The sequence below is a fragment of the Patagioenas fasciata genome, chromosome 3 (assembly GCF_037038585.1).
Source record: "Patagioenas fasciata isolate bPatFas1 chromosome 3, bPatFas1.hap1, whole genome shotgun sequence".
Lineage (NCBI taxonomy): Eukaryota > Metazoa > Chordata > Aves > Columbiformes > Columbidae > Patagioenas > Patagioenas fasciata.
The window spans coordinates 91263652-91286179 of NC_092522.1; the positions used below are offsets into that span (position 1 = coordinate 91263652).

At 41.4% G+C, this 22528-nt stretch overlaps 1 protein-coding gene across 1 annotated transcript in view; it reads right to left on the bottom strand.

The window, feature by feature from the left end:
• Window positions 1-2189: 2189 nt before the first annotated feature.
• SH3BGRL2 (SH3 domain binding glutamate rich protein like 2) overlaps window positions 2190-22528 on the bottom strand; it is a gene marked incomplete at its 5' end in the record, with an annotated part of 45923 nt that continues 25584 nt past the window's right edge. Inside the window, 2 exons of the mRNA XM_065834069.2 lie at window positions 2190-7266; window positions 8426-8506. Of these exons, the coding sequence (XP_065690141.2) occupies window positions 7252-7266; window positions 8426-8506 (96 nt within the window). The remainder of the gene's footprint in view (window positions 7267-8425; window positions 8507-22528) is intronic.

Consider the following 22528-nt stretch of genomic DNA (forward strand, 5'->3'; position numbering starts at 1 on the left):
TGCTGTCTGCCACAGAGAGTCCTGTTCCTTGTTCGAATTAGTGGGGAATTAGGATCTACCTTTAACAACATTTAAAAAATATATGTCTATGTACTAAAACCGGCATAAATTTTAAAAAGATGCCTGGCTACGCATAGTCTTTCCAAGATCTGTATTTCACTCCTGCAGCTGGTGTAAGTTCAAGGAGCACATCCCCGGCTATCGACTTTTCTGACACCTTTGAATTAATTGAAGGTTAAAGTCTGTCAAGAGAACATTTAATTCATATATTTAGCAAATACAGTTCTTTCATCTGCCCACACAATATGTCCAGGAAATATGCTCAATTGGAGCAATAGCTCAGTCAGGGCTAAAACGTGAAACTTGAACAGCAAGACTTCTGCCAAGAAGCAAGTATCGGGATCATCTCTGTCTTTGTTACACCTCTAAATTATAAATTCTGCCAGCTGGAGTAATTAAAGAGCTCGTTCTCGACTTGCTTCATGGAGTTACTCCATGGTATTGTATAGGGGAGATATCCTCATTCCAGGGCTCTCTGTTGTCCCTCGATGTCCATGGTGCCAGCAGCAGAACAGGACTCTGCACCAGCTCAGCTGCTTCGTCCACCTGACAAATGCGTAGCTGAGAGAGTAAAATAAACCACTACGTAAGAACATGCAACAGGTAATTCCTGCATGGGAGATTTATGTGAAGGAAATGCCAATGAGGACAATGGAGTTAAGCTGGTCATGAGTAAACTTTAGCTGGAATTTGGAAGAAGGTTTGGATTTTTGGTGCAAGACAAGTGGCATTTTGAAACAACCTTCCAACAGTCATAGCAGGGCCAAATAAACAGGTGCGGGGGTGTGGAGGAGGGTGGAGGGAAATCAACCCAGATCCAGATTGTTGCTTTTAGCTAGAGTTGGGTTGTTTTATGAAACGGACTCTGTGACAACAGAAATGGCAGAGGATTTGGCTCTGTAACCCAAGAGATCTCCTCCAGGTTGACTGCTTAATAAAGACCATGAAACTTTGTTGCACTGAAATGCCATCAACCCCTGCATGTTTCTGTAGGTGTGAGTTTGATGGATACCTGCACTTTGCTCAGAGCCAGAATGCTCCAAAGGACATGAAATGACCACTTAGGGCTTAAGCATGACAGGCCATCCAGAGCAGTACCGATGCTACCGCAATAATGACTGAAGAGCATCATCTGTCACAGCAGTGCTGTATAACTGTCCTGACCTAAAAGCCCTCTCATGGCTTCAACTGGAATATATACCACTCGCGGAAGACATCTAAAAGAAAAAGCCAGGAAGAAAAACGGAAGAATTTAAAGCCGTGAAAACCCAGAGAAGAAACCCCATTGAAGGAAAATTATGCCAGTGGTGCCAATGATCATTAAAGTGTTGTAGAAGGAAGACCATTAGCTCGAGGATCGCTGATGAAAGCCCCAGATCAGCCATCATGGGGCACAGCACAGTTGGATGGCAGCAGGACACCTGGTTTTTGTGGGTCGCAGTGCTGGCCAGGGGCAGCACTCGGGGAGCTACAGCCAACTCAGCAAGTGCTCTCCCTTCTTCTGGAGGTGACATATGGCCGTGTCACTGCTGCAGACAGGTGACATCTCTGACAAGCTCTGCAAGGGCCACTCTCAGCAGAGACAGTCCACAGGCAATAACTAAAAAAGGACAATATGGGCATGCTGGCAAAGGAATCTGAGGCAGAAAGAAGTGGACGCCTTTCCAGATAGAGCTTGAATTAGATGATTTATAATTAAGTTATGAAAGTTATGTATTTGAACATGTTAGTATGCTGTAAAACTCCAGTACGTGCAAGCCCCTTGCTCCCACTGCTCAAGCCACTCCAGAGGATTTGTCTTTTATACCCATGGTATTTATCATATAACCCAAGCACAAAAATGGAAGAAATTACCCTTTGTTTTTTTTTCTTCACTGCTGTTTACCTGGAGAGGACCTAAACCCTAACCCAGCAGGTATTTTGGACATTGCAATTCCCACTGAGTCTACAGGGATCAAAGTCACTCAGCATCTCACAGAATGTGGCTCGCCCATCCGGAGCTTCCCTCTGCCTCTGCCAGGGCCACCCAAGCCAAGGCACAGGCTGTCACCAGAGGGAGCTGCAGCAAGGATAACCACTCATATTTTTTTCATTGTTTTCTTTGGCACATACAACACAGTTCAAATGTCTTTTATGCATCACATTTTTTTATTAGATGAACACGGTTTTAATACATAATTTAAAACTCCACGTGTACACAGCCTAGGATGCAACGTGCCCCCTCCCCCTCTGAGTGACAGAACACTGGCACCGTGCAGGTGAACACCAGTTCTGCGTTTGCCACCTCACGGGGGTGTTACAAATGGTCAGGAGTGGAAGCTTTGCACGCAGGTAGGTGGGACAGGACGAAGTACGTGAGGAGGAGGTAAAGAACAGGAACAAGGGAGTAAGCTGGACCTGCCCTGGCTGCAGGACTGCTCTTCAGAAGCTGTTCTTCATGTCCCCTCCCAAATTCCTTTGGGAGCAAGAGGGTGAAGGACAGGCCATGATGCAGGTGGGAGCCCCAAGGAGTGTGGCACTGTGTGGTGCCCCCACGGCATGGCCAGCCAAGGCCTCTGTGACCGTCGGTGCTCAGGGTGCCGTCAACAAGCTGTGGGCCGTTCAGCACCGTGTCTACTGCTCCCACTCCCCGTGCAGGGTGAACACACGGGGCTCCCTCCTGCTCCCACTGCTCACACCAAGATCCAGTGAAATCAGTGGACAAGCCACGGAAGACTATTGGGATTTGGCACTTCTCTGGTGATGACCCTACTTTCGCACTCCTGTGAAGTGCCACTGCCTAAAATCTCAGGGTCCTACTTCTGAATCATGATATTCCCAGAAATGGACTCCCTAAATAAACAGCCTGACAGGGGGACAGGGCTAGGAGGGGAAACTAAGTAATCCACTGAGAGCTTGGCAGCTCCTCTTCATTTCAGTGATAGCACTTGGGCTGCTCAACACTTGAACCAGACAGTTATTTTAAAGTGTAAACATGGATTTAGGGGTTTACTCCAGGTCCACTTCCCTTGCAACATTTGATTCTAGACAGCCAAGAAAAATGAAATGACAGAAAAAAGAAAAAAGAGAAAGCAACACCAAGAAAAATCAAGAGTTCAGAAGACTCATCAAAAACTGTTTTCAACCTTACAAAGTATGTGTTTACTGCATTATTAAAAAAATAGCAATACAGAAGCTACCCCTTTCTCAGTTCAAAGTTTAAACACATCTAAGAAGACCCTACAGAAACAGTCCTCTTTCTGGCAAGGCACTATCCAGTAGTGTGTGGCACAAACAAAACCCCTCTATCAAAGCACTGATACAGTGAATGTGAGTGCGCATGTCAGCCCACACAGCAGTTTTATCTAGGTACAAGGACTTGCAGTTTAATTCACACTCCTCTCCATTTTAAAAAGTGGGGTAGTTAGAAGTGTTGGCTAAAAATTGGGATCATTTGCTTCTCTAACAAGTATTTTCAATAGAATTAAAAATTTGCTATTTCTTTCAATAAATGGCTCTAGTTTCCACAGACCGTTTCAGTTACCTGATAGTTACATTTCCTTATTACAAAACCAGTTTAAAAAATTCCAGATCATCTTGTGTAACAAACTAGAACTCTACTTTTCTTAATTACAAAAATAAGCCTGTCACACAACAGACCAAATTCACGTTCAAGGAACATATATACCTTTCTTTAAAACAAACAAACAAACAAACAAACTAGCCTTTTCTAATTCAAAAGCACATATTCTAAGGGACTCACACTGCCAATCCATGCAAGCAAGCAGGATGTCTTTGGAGCTAGTGTTGTTCTCCGTGCAGCTGGTCATGCCCACATGCCTGCTCTGAGATAAGCCAGGTTTTCCTAATAGCTCTAACAGGATTAGCCCTCCACTGAACAGGAGGTTTCTATGCTACAATTACCAAAATCCAAGAGGAGTTTTGTGAAACTAATTTCATCCCTGGAGAAATCAGTGTGGTTTTGCTTTTCACATCAGTAAGCCTGGGATTTTGCCCAGGATTACTCATGTGGATGTACTTAGACACTTAGGTAAGTTTTTCAAAACTGGGACTTGAGGCAGTTCTCAAAGTTTACAACATATCAAGTACATGATAAATCCAGGATGGCTTCTCTGTAATCAACTGTGTAATTATGTAAATTTATACATTTATTCATTTCCAAAGTTAAATATTTTTAACTTTTTTTTAGGAATACTTATATTGAACTTGGTGAAGTTAACAATGTACAGCTCCATGTCATGTCATGTCATGTCATGTCATGTCATGTCATGTCATGTCATGTCATGTCATGTCATGTCACGTCATGTCACGTCACATTCTTTTCCTATAGTGAAGTTCAAGTCTAATGAAAATATGGGATCGGCGACAAAAATGTCACAATAACTTACCATAGAAAACATAATTCTTAAAAGTGCACATATATATATGTATATACATGTTATCAGCTCCCACTCAGACTTACTCTAGAGGTGATGTAGTTAAGATTTTGACCAGTAAATACAACAATAGACTTGAAATCTGTGAGCTCTTGCTCCACCCAGCCCTTTAACTGAACTGAGGAGGCACCAGAGGATCCAAAGAGAAACTGATTTATGGATGGACTCCTTTAATATAATCTTTTTTACAGCTTTCTTGCCTTTCTGCTAGAAGGAAAAGCCACACAGCTTGTAAGCAGTTTGTAGCTGAGACAACACGAACAGGAAGGCAACCTGTTCTTTACTCTAGCAACTGGTAGTCATGAACATTGTTCATGTCACACCTCTGTAGTCATAAGACTTTGTCCAAAACTTGAGAGGCTACAGTTCTCCTGTTGTTCAGCAAGGACTTGGATGATGACCTAGCACGCAACCTCAGCAAATCTGTGAATGACACCTGAACCTGGTTCAGTGGTTGGTAACAGCTGGCAGAGCTTCAGTCCAGTGGCATCTCAAAAACCTTGAGGACTGGACCAACAGAAACCTCATGAAGCTTGATAAGGACAAGTCAAAAGTTCTGCCCTAGGGAGTGGCAAGGCATCAGCATGGGCTGGGAAACAACAGACACAGTAACGCCGCTGAAGGGCCCTGGGGATCCTAGTGAATGCCCTGCTGATCATGAGCCAGCAACGTATCCACTGCAAAAAGGGGAAAGCATGCAGGCTGAGAAAAGTTATTATCCCCCTCTACTCAGCACTGGTGAGGCCACATCTGAAATATCATTTTGAGACCTTCTCCCAGTTCAAGAGGGATGTGAACAAACTGGAAAGAGTAGCCCTCCACCAAAGCAAAGCAGCCACGGGCCTAAAGCACACAGCCTGTCAAGAGAGGTTGAGGAAGCCAGGTTAGATTATTCTGGTAAGAAGGCAGCTAAGAGGTGATCTAACAATAGCCTACAACTATCTTGAGGGTGGTTACAAAAAGGATGGTGCTGATCTCTTCCTGTGAGTGCCAGAAAACACAGCAAAGGCAACAGCCACAAATTACAGCCTGCAAGTTGAGGCTAGACATTAAAGACAGTTTTCACTAGGAGAGCACTACAGTGCTGGCACAGGTTGCCTGGAGGGTTATGAGATCTTCATCTTTGGATATTATTAACACTCATCTGGACAAACCCATATCTGATCAAAGCTATTGTTGGTGTTAGCCCTGATTTTGACAGTGCTGGACCAGATGACCTCCAGTTGTTCCTTCCAACTAAAATGTCTCAGATGTCATGGTTACTGATTTTAACAGAATGTGCGGTTTGTTGCACAGTGTTGCTTCCTGACACTTTTTACAAGTTCGGCTTCCTTCAAGCCACACAGTCTGAGTGATGCTGCGATTGCAAAGAAGTTTTCCCATTTAATGGTTGTCTTTCATTTACCCAAAGACATAACGACATTTATGGGAATGGCACTACCCTATCATTAGGAAATCACTTGAGTAAAAGCTACATTACAGCACAGCTGTTATTTTCATAGCCAGACTTGATTCAAAACGCATAATGCAATCTGATTTCTGTCTAGAATGCATTTTGTAGTGGTTATTGGCAAGTCACGGGCCTGAGTTCTGCTATGTGCATCAATGTAGTCCCACTGGAACAATCTCCACTTCCTTCAGTTGTCTCCTGTTCCTCAGCTGAGCTGACCATTGTGCTGTCAGCCGGCAAAGCACACACTCGGCTTTCTCTGTCTTTGAGGCATCTCCACATTCCCACAGCTGGGGATATAACCAGGACAACAACTGGGCATGTTAGGTGGGCTCTTGGACTACAGGAGAGTGTTTAACCATCCATGGGATTGAGCCCTAGCTCTCAAAGTATCTACCTGACTCTCATGTGGCTGATGGTGGAGCTGTGTGTTACTGAAGGTAAACTCACGGTTTTGGCAAAATTTCATTTTAAGACAGTCCAACTATGGAGCTCCAACTTTGGATTTTAAGTCTTTCACAGTTAAGAGATAACTAAATATTATCATTAGCTATGAGACTGCTTCTTCTGAACTACCCAGTAATTTCCCCCAAGTGTTTTCATGCATTTGGAACAGGAACCATGTCAAAATATTTCACTTTGGCACCTCCTCCATGATAATAACTGTTTTCAGACAGTCAGTTGCAATGCTCATCATTAGACAAATGAAGTTTTCATGAACAAGGTTAACAGCCCATGTTTCTTACAATAAACATGATCTAGCATAAACATCACAATAAATAAATGTAGACATGTAAAAATACGACAGTTATTGGCTTAGACTGAGATCTTAAGATTGACATTTTTTACCTTCTGAATCATAACCAGCACAAACATTCTAATAACCACCAGCACTTTAACTATCATGATGAATAATTTCAACTACAGTAGCTGGAAGAATTAAAAAAGGTGAGAAATCTGACTACACAAGTATATCCAAGAACGACAGAAGCCCTACGCTTCCACTCCTTTTTCTCAAACATATGTGTCTATTAGAATATAAGTGCCAGTTGCAAAAGCAATCCAAAGACAGAAGTGAAACATTAACAATATTTTTAAAAAGGAAGATGAGTAGCCCGGCCTTAATTGTGTTTCATATACGTTATTAACTCCACATTACTGGAGAGCACCGTCTCATGGCAAGCAGACTACTACTAAAGATGCGTGTTTGCTCTATCACAGTGATCCATTAGGGAAGCTGCTGTGTGCTGAAGAACAGGGTCATTCATCCGGAAGATGTGCTTGTCGATACTTCAGATAGGCTTTCTAGGGTTCTGACTCCTATTTAAAAGAAAAGAGAAGAAAAATATTACTAATGCTATGAATACATTCTCATATCCTCTGTCTGTGACCTTTGCATATCAGGTGTCCCTAACCCTGGTCCCCACAGCAGCTGAGGAGGCATCACTGTCCAGTACTACCAGACTGAAGGAGTGATCTGGCCAAGTTTATAAGGCACTCTTCCAGGCCTATGACAGGTTATTCTCCAGGAACAGAGCTGAACAGAAGCTGCTATTTCTGATTGCAGTAGGATATAATCTTTTTCCTAAGACTAGTTCTTCAAGCTATGAAGCAAGGCAGGCTGCCAAAATAATCTGCTTTCGTGGTTCCCTGCTGAGGTTCCCTCCCACTCCTGTCCCTCATGGGCTCCAGAAATAAATTAATTCCTGGCAGAAGAGGAACTCTGTAGATACTCAAGAGCTACTGTCCAGGCTTGAAACGGTGCTACTACCAGACACAGCTGCATCTACAGTGATCAAGGGAAGCAAAATCCTCCCCTGTGTGTCACATCTACTACCCAAAGGTGCACGATACAGTCTCTCTGAACAAGTGTCCAGGCTTCCATACAGCAAAAAAGTCTCCTCTGTTATGCTGCCCTCAACAGAAAGATTTGATCTGGCTTTGTGTTCTGACCTGTGTGTATATATATATATATGTTAAAACTGACTTCTTATCCAAGAAGTTGATGTAACTCCTGACTGCTCCAGCATTTCAGCATTTAAAAACAGAAGAAAACTAAACAAAAAACTTGATGCCTAATGAATAAATGTTGTCCTGGTCGACCAATTATGCCAGGTTGACCCAGTAAGATGATATTTTGGTGACATAAGCTGCAGATATTCCAGTGATTAAGGTCCTAGTTCTGTCTCCTGTTATAATTAAGTCAGTTGCTTCAATTTAGATTGATAATGTGAAGGAGAATGTATTCTTTAAACTTCGTTTATCTGCAAATTAACTCCCATGTATATGCTTAGTTTCATTTAAAGTGCTTTGCTTTTCATGGCAACCATTTCAATTACCTCATTAGCATGAAGCTGATATGGATAAGGTATGAATCAGGGCAATGGTGCATCCGAAAACAGAGAGTTATTTCAGTTCAAAGAAAATTCCATCCAAATATTTCAAGAACTCCACGAAAAGTCTGCAATACTACACTGACCTTTGATGTCAAAGTAGGTTTCAGTCCAAGAAAGGAAAAGACAGTGTTGCTCTCCTTTGATTCAAAAAAGCCATCGTAATCCTGGAGAGAGGGGGAAAAAAAAAAGCTGAGTGAACATTTGTATTTGTGTTTTCCTGATTGATCTTACCACATCATCTATTAATTAGACTAAAGAGTTACATGTAATAATGCTTGCGAAAATACTGATACTTACCCATATTCTCCTATGCAAACCTAGAAGCTATTCTAAACTGTAATGTTATCACCAACTACAATGGCAAAGAAAAACACATACATTCTCTAACTACAACATCTCTCAATACTTTATTTGACAGGAAAAATATAAAAATGACTTTCATTAAAAGGAAATATATTATGGGTATAGTTTAAAGGTATTTAAGTGCCTAACAATGCAAATAAGTTTCTGACTGGGTTTTCAATTTTCGTTTTAGCAAACAAAATACTTTCTAACATGGAAATCTCCAAGAAGAATTCTTAAGGCAGCTGAACTCCTTATTTTTTCTGTGGTGGAACAAAGACTTCATCATCATTGTATCCTTTGAACTCAGCCATCATATATCAGGCTTTGACAGCCACTAGTTAAACATAAAATCTTACCATAAAGAAACTTGTTGTACAGAAAGATAAAAAACAAGCTTCATTACCATGATTAAGTTCCTTTTAGGTTTCAGCTGCTTAAGATCAGGTTCTGATCTCCAAGTGTAACTACTACTTTTACTGATTTATTGCATTGGATACCTGCTATTCTCGTATCATCAGATGAGCTGACAATATTGAATTTACAAGTGAAAAACAGAAAAACAGAGGGCAGTTTAATGAATGGATTTGTCATATGGCAAGAAGACGTTTCAGGTTCTCTTTGTGGTTTGGCAAAATTTTCCTCTAAGAACACTAGCAAACAATAAAGCACCCAGTTCAGACTTTTCCTCCACCACATAACTGCAAAATAGAAATATTAATCTCTACTTAACCACTTCTGACATGGAAAATGCTCTGTATATGTCAGGAAGCTTCAGGTGTGTGCTCATCACTATGTAGCAATTTTCTCTAAATATCTAAGATTAGTAATTATGCTTAACTTGAAAGCATTCAACAAGAGAAATCACATTAAATATTGACTCTGCACACGTATGGTTTCAATACAGAGTAGTAACAGGCAGTCTCCATGCCTCTACGTGCTTCCCATCTGTGTAACAGTCATTACCAATGCACCTGACCCCCAAAATCAGCACTCTGGGGGCTGGCTCCTAACCTCTCATCTCATTGCTTTCTGAGAACTCATTGTTGCAGTTTCAGGTACTTTCCCTGAAATTGGACCTCAATTTTTCCCCAGCAGCAGCTGCTTTGCCCACTTGTCTCTTTTCACTCTTGCCTCCTCTTGAACCTCTAACCTCACAAACCACCCCACAATCACAGGGGACCATGTAAGACAAACAGAAGAAGCTCTAATTGAAAAGCAAAACTATTTCTCTGACCTGGCCATCACAGGATATGCAAAGATCAGGAACCTTCTTTCATCTTTCAACCAGAGTTTACCCATGCCTAGCCAATATCTACTTGTGCTTACTTTTTGGTTTCTCAGAGCCTAAGCAGGAAACAAAAATGGTCTTGGCAAGCATTCTACTTCCCAGTATTATTCTGGATCTTCACACTGCAGTGTGAATCCCTGAACAGCCCTTCATCCCACCTGCCAGACCCAAATTATATCCTTGCAGAAGGCTGGTTGGTATTTTGTGAAATAGCTTTGTAAGGAAAACATGTGCTCGTAGATCAAGACTTTACTTCTACTAGTTCACTTTTTTTTTTTTTTTCTTGTCTCCACCAATGCAAAATAAAAGATTGTTTGGACAGAAAATACATAGTCACCATAGCAAGGATAATGTACCTCCCACAAGATCCATCATCATCCTGCAGATGTGCAGGATTTCTCTTAAAGTCTTTATGGTGCACTAGACAAAGATGCTTTACTGGCATTTCCGTAGTGATATACTGCTACACCAACGTGAACACAACTGTCCTAGCGAAGTGATACTTTGCAGTTGCATAATCATCTGAATAACCTCAGCCCAGAAAGAAACACAGCTGCACAGAGACAGTTTCCCAGTATAACCCTCTCCAGTGAGTGCATCAGCCCTGGAAGACACAAAGAGGCCAGCAGGAGCCATGATGATCATCAGGTCTCAGACATATCAGCTGATATAAGGAGAAAGAGTAAACATTCCTAAGATGGCTTTTTGTTGTCATCTTCTTAAAACACGTAATATTACTGTGCTATAGATTAGGGCAGTAAATTGGGATTCCAGGACTAAGCTTTACGTCTGTCAATCCTTTCAGCTTTCATCCACGTGTATATCTATGTATACACAGAGAAAAAGTGCTCACACATTTCTTCTATCTGGTTTTCAGTTCCACAGTTTTCTCTATGTGCGACACATAATTTCCAATGAATAATGAATACCATCTACTCACTTCACTCTATGAGAAGAGTCAAGTTAATTTGCTTTGACTGCCAGGGGAACGAAACGCTTCAAGGAATAAAGCAGTTTTGGAGAAAAGGAAGGTCGAATCTCCTGCAAGGATCAGTGTCACAGGCTGAAAACCAGACTTTGCAGTTTTAAGTTCCCTCACTGTTAAATTTAGCTACGGTCTGTTGTACCTAACTCTAACTTCAAAATTAAACATACATTTAAACAGATGAGATAGATACTTTTACATCAATTTAATAACCATTAAAGGTGAAGTACTGATGCTAGTTTATGAATTAATGTAAAATTACCATTAATAGCCAGAAAGTAAACCCAAATAAAATAGACAGATCTCACAACTAAGCCACAGCATAAGCGTAAAATCATGAAGGTTAAACAATGAGCTAAACTGAGTAAGTGTACGTTTGAAAAAGCACAAAACCCAGTGGATTCTTTCATTTTAAAAGGAGCAGAGTATTTAATAACCACAAGAGATTATCCACCAGAAGCAATCTCCCCAAAGTTTAGAAATATCAGCATTGCAAAACACATTAAAATGCTATTGACACTTCCTTACTTTCATGGAGGTTGGGGGGAAGAACATGCTTTTAGATAAAGTAGCAGTAAAATTTAAATAGGAGAATTTTCCTAGTAATCTCGGCAATGAAAACATATGATCCCAAAATATATAAATGTGAAAAAAAGTTATAAAAATGGATAACAGTCCTATAAAAGTTGAAATAGATCACTTTAGGCTGGTAGTTTCTTAAGAGATTTTTGAGAAGCATTATCTCAAGGAACATGATCTCCAAGACTCATTGGCTGTACTTTGCCATGTCTTTGGGGTTCACTGTGGGCACTCCGGACTTTCCCTGGAATAGGGGTGAGATAACAGATATTTCAAAAACAGTCCTCCTTTGACCTTACCTTTATATGGAGAGAAAAGTCTGTGCAGATTTGAGCCACATGTAAAGACACTAAGTCCATGGGTGAGGACAGGAAAATTCTTGTGCATAAAGAACATCCCACTGCTACCAGCAGCAGATGCAGAGGTTGAAGAAGGAAAACAGTGCCAAGCTTCGCAGAAGCCAAGAGCTTCATGCACAGCCAAGAGCCCAACTCACTTGTGAGCCAAAAGGTTCCACTCAGAAAAAACTCCGTGTGACACTGACTCCCACAGAGCAAGGACACCACCATCCACTGGTTCTGGCAAGGCAGTGTTTCTCTGTTTCTGCACCAGACTTCACCACTGGTAGCAAGTTACTATAATCCCCTTGTGACCATCCCAAGCAGCTCTACCAAGGCAGTAGGCACTGGTCCTGGCTTTGCTGGGACCAGCTGAGCAGTGCCGGCTTGGCCTTGTGCAAGGAAGTGGCTCCCACTGATACCCCGGGGACATTCAGAAAGCAGCTGTTATCCTAAAAATATACGAGCATGGCAAACTGCCACCCACTGCCCCACTTCAAAAGGCAATTACGTACACAAATATAATTTTGACCATATGACTTTAAATAATGATCCTTCTTGCTTTCCAGAGCTGCTAATGACACATTATTAACGTAGAAAATTCTGGCAGCATCAGTAGCTGATTAAGGCTATTAAAACTAAGGAGGCATAGAGACACTGGACATGAATCATCAGTGATGCAGAGATGCTCAGTCCCTCTGGAAAAGTCAAAAAGCCAAAAATACAGGTGATAAATCACAAAGACGAGGGTATGAAAGGTTACCAAGAATAACAAACGCCAGTTAAGAGAATGGTTTGAGGGGATAGAGAAGTGACAGGAGTATAAATAAGTAAGCAAAAAGCTATTTCAAGTCACAAAAGGCGTCTTAACCGGATAATGGCCATCTGACTGCTTTAGGCCTGGCTCCTCACCCTTAAAGTCAACGGCAGCTTGATCACCCACCGGGTAGTCTGAGGAAGATACAGCCCCTCTGTGTTACCACTAGAACAGTTACAGCATTAAAGATGCTCTAAGAGCCACTGGGGAATGGATTAGCTGACCTAGTAAACTCTTGCTTTGTTGAAAATAAACAAATCTAACTGTACTGAAGTTTCAGCAGCTCACCTACAGACAAGCAAGATCTTGCTGGTCTTGCATAGCATAAAGCTCTTCTTGGCTTTCTCTGCTCCTGCTGAGCGACTCTAAACTAGGATAGAGAGGCAGGCCGTGGCTGCAAAGGTCTTCAGGAGCAAAGTTACAGCAGGTGGTAACAGGAGACACGGGTCTGTGCAGCTCACTGTGGTGGCAGGGCGGCTGGTTCTAGAGGCAGAGCCCAGCGGCCCCATGGAGCACATTGCCAGAGCATGACAAAGATGCTAACTGTTGCATGGTTTCACCAGGAGGTTGAAGTTCATGAAAGAGAAAAGAATTACTAAATACATTAAAGTGACATTTGTTTCAGAAAAATAGCTAGAGACAGGGAAAATACTCAACAGAAGTAGTTTATATGTTTGACTTGGTTGCAGTCATTCCTAGGAGTATGCTTATGGCCACTGTTGGGACCAAACTGGGCTAGATGTACCTTCAGTCTCACACATCTAGGGCCACTTATGTTATCTTAAGGTGTATCTTACACGGAGTTTTAAAATAACCAGCAAAGTCAAGTGATATTTTGCACTTAGTATGCTGGTAAAAGGAAAAAAAAAAAAAAAGGACCTTACACTTTCATAGCTTTGTTTTCAAAACCTGAATCTTTGCAGTTTATCCTGAAACTAAAAAGTGCTGTAATTGCTTTGGACCTCTTTAAAACCAGATTAACCAAAGACAGGACAACTCTCTTAATGTCTAGATTACGCAGAAATCCCAACAGCCATCCGCTGCCCAAACGTTACAGTAAACTAAGAACAGCTTAGCCTTTGAGATAGTGGAGAAGCATTCAGGAAATCTGGATTTAACTTCTCATTATGACACAAACGTCTTATGTCCTTCTGGCATTCACGTGGATTCTATGCCAGTTTACTCCAGTAGGAAAACCATTGGCCTTGGGAATTCTCTCCTCCTCAGAAGTCCCACTTCCAGGGTAGCTTCTCTTCTTCCCAACAGCAACTGCCAAGTTCACGAAGCTCAACTTGGCTACAGCAGTAGCTGTATCCCAGGTGTGATGTGGAGACCTTAAGTGTGCTGTCTTCCTGGTGCTGGGAAGCCAGATCACTGTAGTGATGTGATTACAGACACTGCCATAATTAAGTGGGCTCAGCATTTTGTTAAGCAGGTACACTGAGGCTTGTTTAAATAACCACGGTCACTGCTGGGAGAAACTATTTACTGCACACCAAAGTTAAAACTGGCAGTACTCCAGATCAGCATAAATAATTATTTGTGCTTCAAGGAACACAAAACAAGTGTGGTGGCATTGAGTCAAAGTAAAACATTAACACAAAGTAGATTTCATTTACAATTATCAATTATACAGACATTGTCTATCCATCACTGCAACAGAGATTAGGAGAACATTATAGCTAATGAAGTTTCAAAGACAGTAACTGTGAATAAAATTCCAGTAAGTTCCTTTAAATGAGCAAGCTGGACTCTTTGCTGTTTGCTTTTAGTTTGCAATGAAGGAAAGAGTGAGCTTGTTAAGTATCTCAGGCAAAACCTTACTGCTGCCACACTAAGAAGCAGAAAACCAATCCTTACCACACCAAAAAGCAGAAAAACAAGGAACCTGCCCAAATGTGGCTTGCACTGCTTTTAATACAGCTTTTTAAAATGCACAGATTATAGGACAGCACTTAAAGACAAGTCTATTGGCAAGCTGTTTGAATTTGCTTCTCTTTCTCAATATTTTTAGTATATTATTATGATCTCTCCATTCTTATAAAAGGGACAAAATAATTGCATTTACAAGTAATAGTGAGGCACTCCTAATTTAAATGCATTGAATCAGCACTTCACTACTGACTGAGTTAATACTGTATGCCATTGAGAACGAGCTGTTAGTATACTTCCTGAAAAGGGCAGTCTGGTTCTCTGGAACAGACGACATTCATTTACTGATCTGATTAGGATTACAATGGAAAGCTCTTACTCAGCTCAGCTCTCCTTGGAGAATGTGTGTGCATGTTTGAGTCTTTTTTTAATATTATAAATATACACAAAAATAAGATGTTGTCTGCACAACACAGGACAACCTAAACATGACAGTTTTCAATTACCTAGCCTTCTGATAAGATCTCTGCACAGGATTTTTAAAGAGCTTACAAAATTGACTCTAGAAAGCAACCTTTTACTCCTCTTCTAAGGGCCAGATGTTTATGTCAGTAATCTCTTTAGTTGTAGGCTTCCAGAAACAAAGGCTTTAATGAAAGGGAGCAGATGTCAGCTCTATTGTTTGGACAGTACATGTCACACTTCAGCTGATGTGATGTTTGCCATTCCTTCAGCAATTGTGACAGGGTACACAGACATTAACTGCCTAAGAACCAGTATTCCTCACCTCTAAGTCAGTGAGATCAAGTGCAGAAGGGCCTCCCTCAGCCAAACGCTGAAGACCTCAAACCAGCACAGAGCCCACCTGGGGCAGCACAATATTCAGGGAGTCAGTGGCAGAATCAGTATGAACTATGGATGATAACAGGTGCCACCTCCCCCTTTTGTGTACCTTCCAGCTCATCATGTTATTTCACAAACTGTTTGGATAAGAATATTATCAAATCAGACCACAACAGGAATTTGAGAAGAGGGAGGGATGGGAATTTACTACGGCAATCATCCTTTTCCGTGAGATCATGGCTCCAAAACATAAACTGACTATGGTGCACAGTGGCTCTGCATCTACATAGTTTAACTTTGGACAAGTTTTAAGGTAGCTGTAACTTCATGAGGGACACAACAACGACATGTTGGTTGGTTTTCCTCTTAGAGCATTTTACCCATACCCATATCAGGTGACCTCTCAGAGTATTAAATGACACACAGATTTCCCCCTTTCACTTGTTTATTTTAGGAATTGGGCACTGGCAGAATTATCTTTCAACATTTCCTTTTTCTGTGGTCCCTTCAGAGAAGAACAGAAATGGGAAGCTAGTAAAGACAGAAAACACACTAATTGTAATGGCACTGCAATATTTTAACGCCATTTTTACTTATAAATTTATTTTAACTTTGCTATATCTTCAAAGTGTTTCCTAGAAGATAATCATATTAGCATGATGACAAGTAGAACAGTAATGCACTTAATTGCTTAGTTCATCCTGGTTGTTCTCTGACAACAGTCCTGGTCTTCTCTAGATATTGTTCCAGTACACTGCTGCATCCATACTCTATGCAATACTACACACCCTCGAAGTATTGCTGCCACTTAGCTTTTCCTTTCCTCCTATATCCCATATATCCTGTATTTTAGTAGAACTGGCCCTTTATAACAGACTTTAACCAAAGTAGTCATGACACCTTCAAGAATAAACCCCTTTTTTTCAAGAAAGTATGGCACAACAGGAAGTTTCCATTCCATGTAAAGAATTAGGATCCCAAGCAAAATTGATAGTAATTAAGTCACACTTGCTGACTATTCTCTAGTTCTGCAGAACAATAATGTAATAAATATAAAAATCAAAAAGAAGTTTTGCAATATTTTCTGCTACATCCTGTAAAGGGGACAATTCTAATTTTATATGGGTCACCTTTAAGTGTTTTAAAATAATGATGGGATAAATAATTAATCAAGAAAGTTTCAGGATCATCGATCATTAACAGCTGTTATATGGTCTCTGAGCAATTCACACTAACTTTTAACTAGAGATTATTCCTCTTCTGAGGACAGATCTGGACCAACAAGATGCTGAGTCGGGTAAGACATCTCCAAGGGTACAGGGAACTGAACACAGACTTGCTGAATGCCAAATTAGCCTCACAACTGCCCTGGTTCCTGAAGTAAACACACTACAGCAGGCACGCTGAGCTGAATTCTGCCACGTTGCTTGAGGATCTAGACAGAGAGTTCAATCTCTCTATATCTGTAGGCATCAGAATAGTGACAAACTCCCCAATAACAGGCCAGGGCAGAGACTCTGCAGTGGCCTCTAGACAGTTTTCTTAAATCCTCTCCTTCCTCTTCTTTCTCTTATCAGTGAGTAGTTACTGATTTGTCATATAAAAAAGGAAGAAAGAAAAGTGTACGAATCACTCCAGGATCTAAAAAAAAAAAAAAAAAAAAAAAAAAAGAGAGAGAGAGACTGATACTTAACAGTGCAAAGAAATTAGTGCCACAGTAATTGCCTGTGCACTGAATGGTTTCTTGAGAACACTGCACCTCTTTCAGCAGCCTATTTTGTTTCTTTCTTGTCTATAGGCCTTCACTGTTTTGATGGAGTTGATACCCATATATTACATTTCAGGGAAGGGCAAGAAATATCACATAACTCTGTTTCCACTACTTGCCCACTAGGCACTCTATCAGGACTTACCCTAACATTCTAAACCATATGAGCAGCTTCTAACAGAAAAAAGAGTCAGCCTGCTACGTAAATATTTTCCCTTCAGCTCAAACTCCCACCTGGAAACAGATTTCGTTTTAATTTTGGTTGCCCTAAATTTCAGGCAATCTCACATCAGCGGCATATTTCTGCATATTTCACTAGGAACTGGAAATTTCCAATCTTTTGAAAGATCCAGGAGTCGCTTCTAGTCTAACAAGGATTGTGTATTCATTTGTAGAGATTTTGGAGAAGGCAGAAGAGGGCAGTGTGAGGCACACGCCTACTTTCAGACATCACTTTTTCAGCATTTCTTGCTTTCTGCTTTAAGAGCTCTCCATGGCCAGTGTTCTGGCTACTGCAGATCTTGTTTGGATAGATGTACCTATGGCTCCTCACCTACCATGTGAAGAAGCTACAGCCCTAGCTGGGGGCTGCAAATCCCACTTCAGAAGCCATATGCCCAAATTTAGGCATTTCGGTGCTTGGCATTATGGTACAATCCCTTTGTGAATCTGGCCCTAAATAAACCAGTCTGTAGTGATGTCTCCATCTGTCTGGACTTTCCATGATCTGTGTAAAAAAAGTAACAGCAAGTAATACATACGTAAGGATAAGTAATTATTTGTTCATTCTTTGAAATGGTGTTTTTAACCTGCAGGATACTTAATGGTTAGTACTATGTTGGACCCTACCAGAAGTACTTTAGAAAAATCTGAATAACTCACATGCAAAATCACTGATCTAGCTGTGTAAAATGAACTCACAATGGGAGGCAAAGCATTCAGAAATTTTTCTGTAACCTTGAAAGCAAAGGATTTAGTTAGTGAAAACTTAGAAAAAAAACCTACAGTCTTCAGGTTTTTCGTGGGTCCAGCTGGGGCAGCATTAACTTTCTTCACAGCAACCCCTATGGTGCTGTGTTTTGGATATGTGACTGAAACAGCCTTGATAACACCACAGTGTTTTGGCTATTGCCAAGCAGTGCTTGCACAGCATCAAGGCCTCCTCTGTTTCTCACCCTGCTCCCCCCAGAGAGGAGGCTGGACATGGGCAAGCGGTTGGGAGGAGACACAGCTGGGACAGCTGACCCCAACTGACCAAGGTGATGTTCCACACCATCTAATGTCATGCTCATTAAAACAATGGGGAGTGTTCATCTTCCAAGGTAGCCATGGCTCAGAGACTGGCTGGGCATCAGTGAGTGGGTGAGTGAGAGGGTGAGTGATTGCATTTGCATCACCTTTTTTTCCCCTTTTTTTTACTTATTAAAGTGTCTTTATCTCAACTCATGAGTTCTCTTGCTTTTGCTCTTCCTATTTTCTCCACTGTTCTGCTAGGGGAGCAGAGGGACCAAGCAGCTGTGTCATTGCTGGCTAGACTCCACCTACAATACTCCTTTTGGGCTCCTGAACAGGAGCTCAAAAAAGTTAAAGACAGATTTGATCAGAGTGTGCTAGACTGAATTTACAGCTGTTATAACTGTTTAGCTGTTACTTGGCAGGCTGTTGCTTCATGTTGCTGGTCATAATGTTGACCTACTTGTTCTTCATGCTGATCTGTATCTTCCCTCAGCTGCTCTGTTGCTTATTACCTTCCTGTACATCAAACTCAAGAGCTTGTTAATGGCTGTTTTCAGCTTTTGCTGTTTGCCTCATTGTTTATCACTTTCTTTTGCTTTGCCTGGGAGAGCCATGATAAAAGCATTGGCCTTGAGGTTAATCTGGTATTTGGCCCCTGCGCTGCTGCCATGCCAGTATTCTGGAAACCATCTTGTGGAGTGAATTAGCAACTATGTCTTTCTCCTCTGCTCCTCCAGAAGCCACTTTGTGGAGCAAATGAAGAATGGCATCTTCCTCTTCCAGGACAGAGGTTTCCACCCTTGTTGCAATGGCCCTTCAGTTTCTTGTAGATCCCAATGTAACCAGAAGGTTGTATTGGTGTGAGCAGTGACAGTGATTTTGGCTTTTCTTAAAGTTAACCAGTCAGCTGGGAATGCCACACAGGAATGCACCCTGAGGCAACCAATGCCCAGGCACCAAGGTGGGTGGGAGAATTTGGGAAGGTGCTTAGAGTTGTTTTCACCTCCAATGGTTTGGGACTTCACTCCTGGACAGATGTGGAAGCCTGTTGAATTGGCAGACCATTTGAAGGAAGGATACCTTGCATATACCATAAAGACACAACTTCCAGCAATGTACTGGGGCTTGGGGTAGGTCTATACCTATGCTCAAAGAAATGAGAGGTTCTCTGGATCTGAGGACACACAAATGGATACTGTGAAGGTCTTCAGATCTAGAGGGCACACAAACAGACATTGTGGATAAATCAGAAATCCAGCACTCAATAATAACAGCTGTTCCTGCAGTCAAGAAGAAACAATGGAAGCATAGGTTGACCCAGTTAGTAAAGGAGACAGAAGCTCCTCCTGAGGGACAGCAGGAAGAAGAGATCATGGACTGGCCAGAAAGTAGCCATTTTAAAGCATCATCCAAGAAGGTGACTCATGCCTAAGATGCCCCACTGTGTAATAAATTACCAGAAAATGAAAAACAATACACTCCATTTCCTGATGAGTCCTGTCATATTGTGGGAAAACAACAGAAGTGGAAAGCTGCTGTGTGGAGTCCCACAAGACAAGACACAGAAACTGTCACAGGCAAAAGCAGATTGAGTCAGTTTACAGAAGTGAAAGTCATCCAGCTGGCCCTAGACATTACTGAAAGAGAAAAGTGGCCAGTGCTCTGTCTCTACACTGACTCAGAGATGCTGGCACATGCCCTGTCGGGGTGGCTACAGCAACAAAGCTGACTAACTGGCAGCACAGAGATAAGCCCATCCAGGTTGCTGTGTCATGGCAAGACATTGCTGCCCAAGTAGAATCACAGAATAATTTTTGGTTGGAAGAGACTCTCAGGATCATCAAGTCCAACCATAACCTAACTTTAGCACTAAAACCATATCCCTAAGAACCTTGTCCAAGTGCCTTTTAAACACCTCCAGGGATGGTGACTCCACCACTTCCCTGGGCAGCCTGTTCCAATGCCTGACAACCCTTTCTGTGAAGAATTTTTCCTAATATCCAATCTAAATGTCCCCTGGCACAACTTGAGGCCATTTCCTCTTGTCCTACCACTTGCTACCTGGGAGAAGAGACCAACACCCTCCATGCTACAACCTCCTTTCAGGTAGTTGTAGACAGCGATAAGGTCTCCCCTCAGCCTCCTTTTCTCCAGGCTAAACAGCCCCAGTTCCCTCAATGGCTCCTCATAAGACTTGTGCTCCAGATCCCTCACCAGCTTCATCACCATTCTCTGCAATCTCTCTAGAACCTCGTTGTAGAAGTATATTACACAGATACTCACATGGCCAAGATCCATGCCACCGAAGAACATGGAAACAAGAAATAGGTAGACCAGGCTGCCGAAACTGAACTGGCTAAGGTGCACCTAGACTGGTAATGTGTGAGCTATTCATAGCTCAGTGGGCCCATGACACATCAGGACACCTAGGAAGATATCCAATGTACAGATGGACTCGTGAGTGAGGGGTGGACCTGACAAGAGTGACTGGGAAAGACAGTGTGGGATGTTCCTCCCTCAAAAAAAGCCAAACCCCTTTGTAGGGTTCCTTTTGCTCAAGAGCCAGGATACACTTGGGTAGTGCAGGAAGATGGGGAAACACAGCGTGTACCTTAAAGAGATTTAACCTTGAGGGAAAATAATCCATTATTTGAGTCGTATGCCATCGCTGAATGTCACAGTACTACAGCAGAAGCCATTAAAACTAACTGAGGATGAGCCTTGTAAGGAACTGGGCAAGACACAATCGGTTTCAATGTCCAACAACCCAACTTACCAGCTTCTATTAAGGCTCTACTTGTCTTTTTTTTTTTTTTGTCTTTTCCAAATTATCTCCACTTTTTTTTTTATGCAAAGTGCAACAGTTCCCTCTTGGAACATGCACTAGGCACTAACATTTCCTTACTCTTACATAGCACTAACTAGAGCAAGATATTTGTAGTAAATTTAGGTTTACACTACTATAAATTAGAAGAGTGGGTTCATGTGTCTGATTTGTCTGAAATGTAGACTCTTTTTTAACACACAATGTTAGATGATATCACTAAGATGAAACAGCATAATAATAAAAATATGTAAATTATCATAGTGTCAGTGCTATGACACAGCACTGGATTATCAGTAAAATTATTTGTGTTCTAGTGTGCTCACAGCTCTTATCTTGTTCGCAGCAAACAAAAATGGTTCTTGCTGAGTACTTTATTTCAAAATCCATTAGCAGAAAGTGTTACTGGAAAATTGGGGAGTGCATCTCAGAAGACTGAGAAAAGGACATCGATTAATGATCTTATTTGCGACTACACTGACTTCAAAAAATTTCAATGTCTTGCTCACACTTCAAAACACAGAGTTTGTCTGTTGGTACCAAAAGGATCCCACCCCCTGTGATACAAGATGCTTTGTGAACCAGTAAGCACTGGTTGTCTTTTTGTACCTTTCTCCCCTTTTGCTCCAGCTATCACATTTCAAATGGCTGACACCAATCCATTTTGGATCCTTACCGAAAACAAACTTCCTCTATATCACAGTTACATTCTGAAAAGTGATTATTTCAAATCGTAATGTCCTAGCGAGAAAAATCTAGTCTGAGATAATAGCTTGTATGTATTGCTGAGTTTTCCACTAAAGAGAAAATTAGAAGGGGAAATAAAACAAAACAAACCAAACAAAACCAAAAACAATAAAACAAAAAGCTATTAATGCTTTTAGTAACACAGAAAAAACAGTATGGCTATGAACATGACACTGAGTCATGGCTTGTACATCATATGCTTGTGAACCTCTATTGAAGCAACATGAACAAAATAAAAAGTGTACCTCTTTTGCTTGGCCTTATCTAGCCCTCACACTTTTAGAAGAACAGCAATGGATTTGACCAGTTCGTGTTGTCAGTCAGTCCGTATTGTCAGTAACAATTTATAAGTCAGTATAAGTACATACACAGTTTCTTGGTGAGACTGTAGAACTGACAAGAAGAAAAATAGTATTTGTGAATAGAGCAAATTGGATTAGAAATTGCCTGGACACAAATCCGGAATGATGAGCCACAATTTTTACTAACTCAACTAACAGAAAAATCAGTGGGCATTTTTTAAGTTTAAGTTATTTAATAGCGA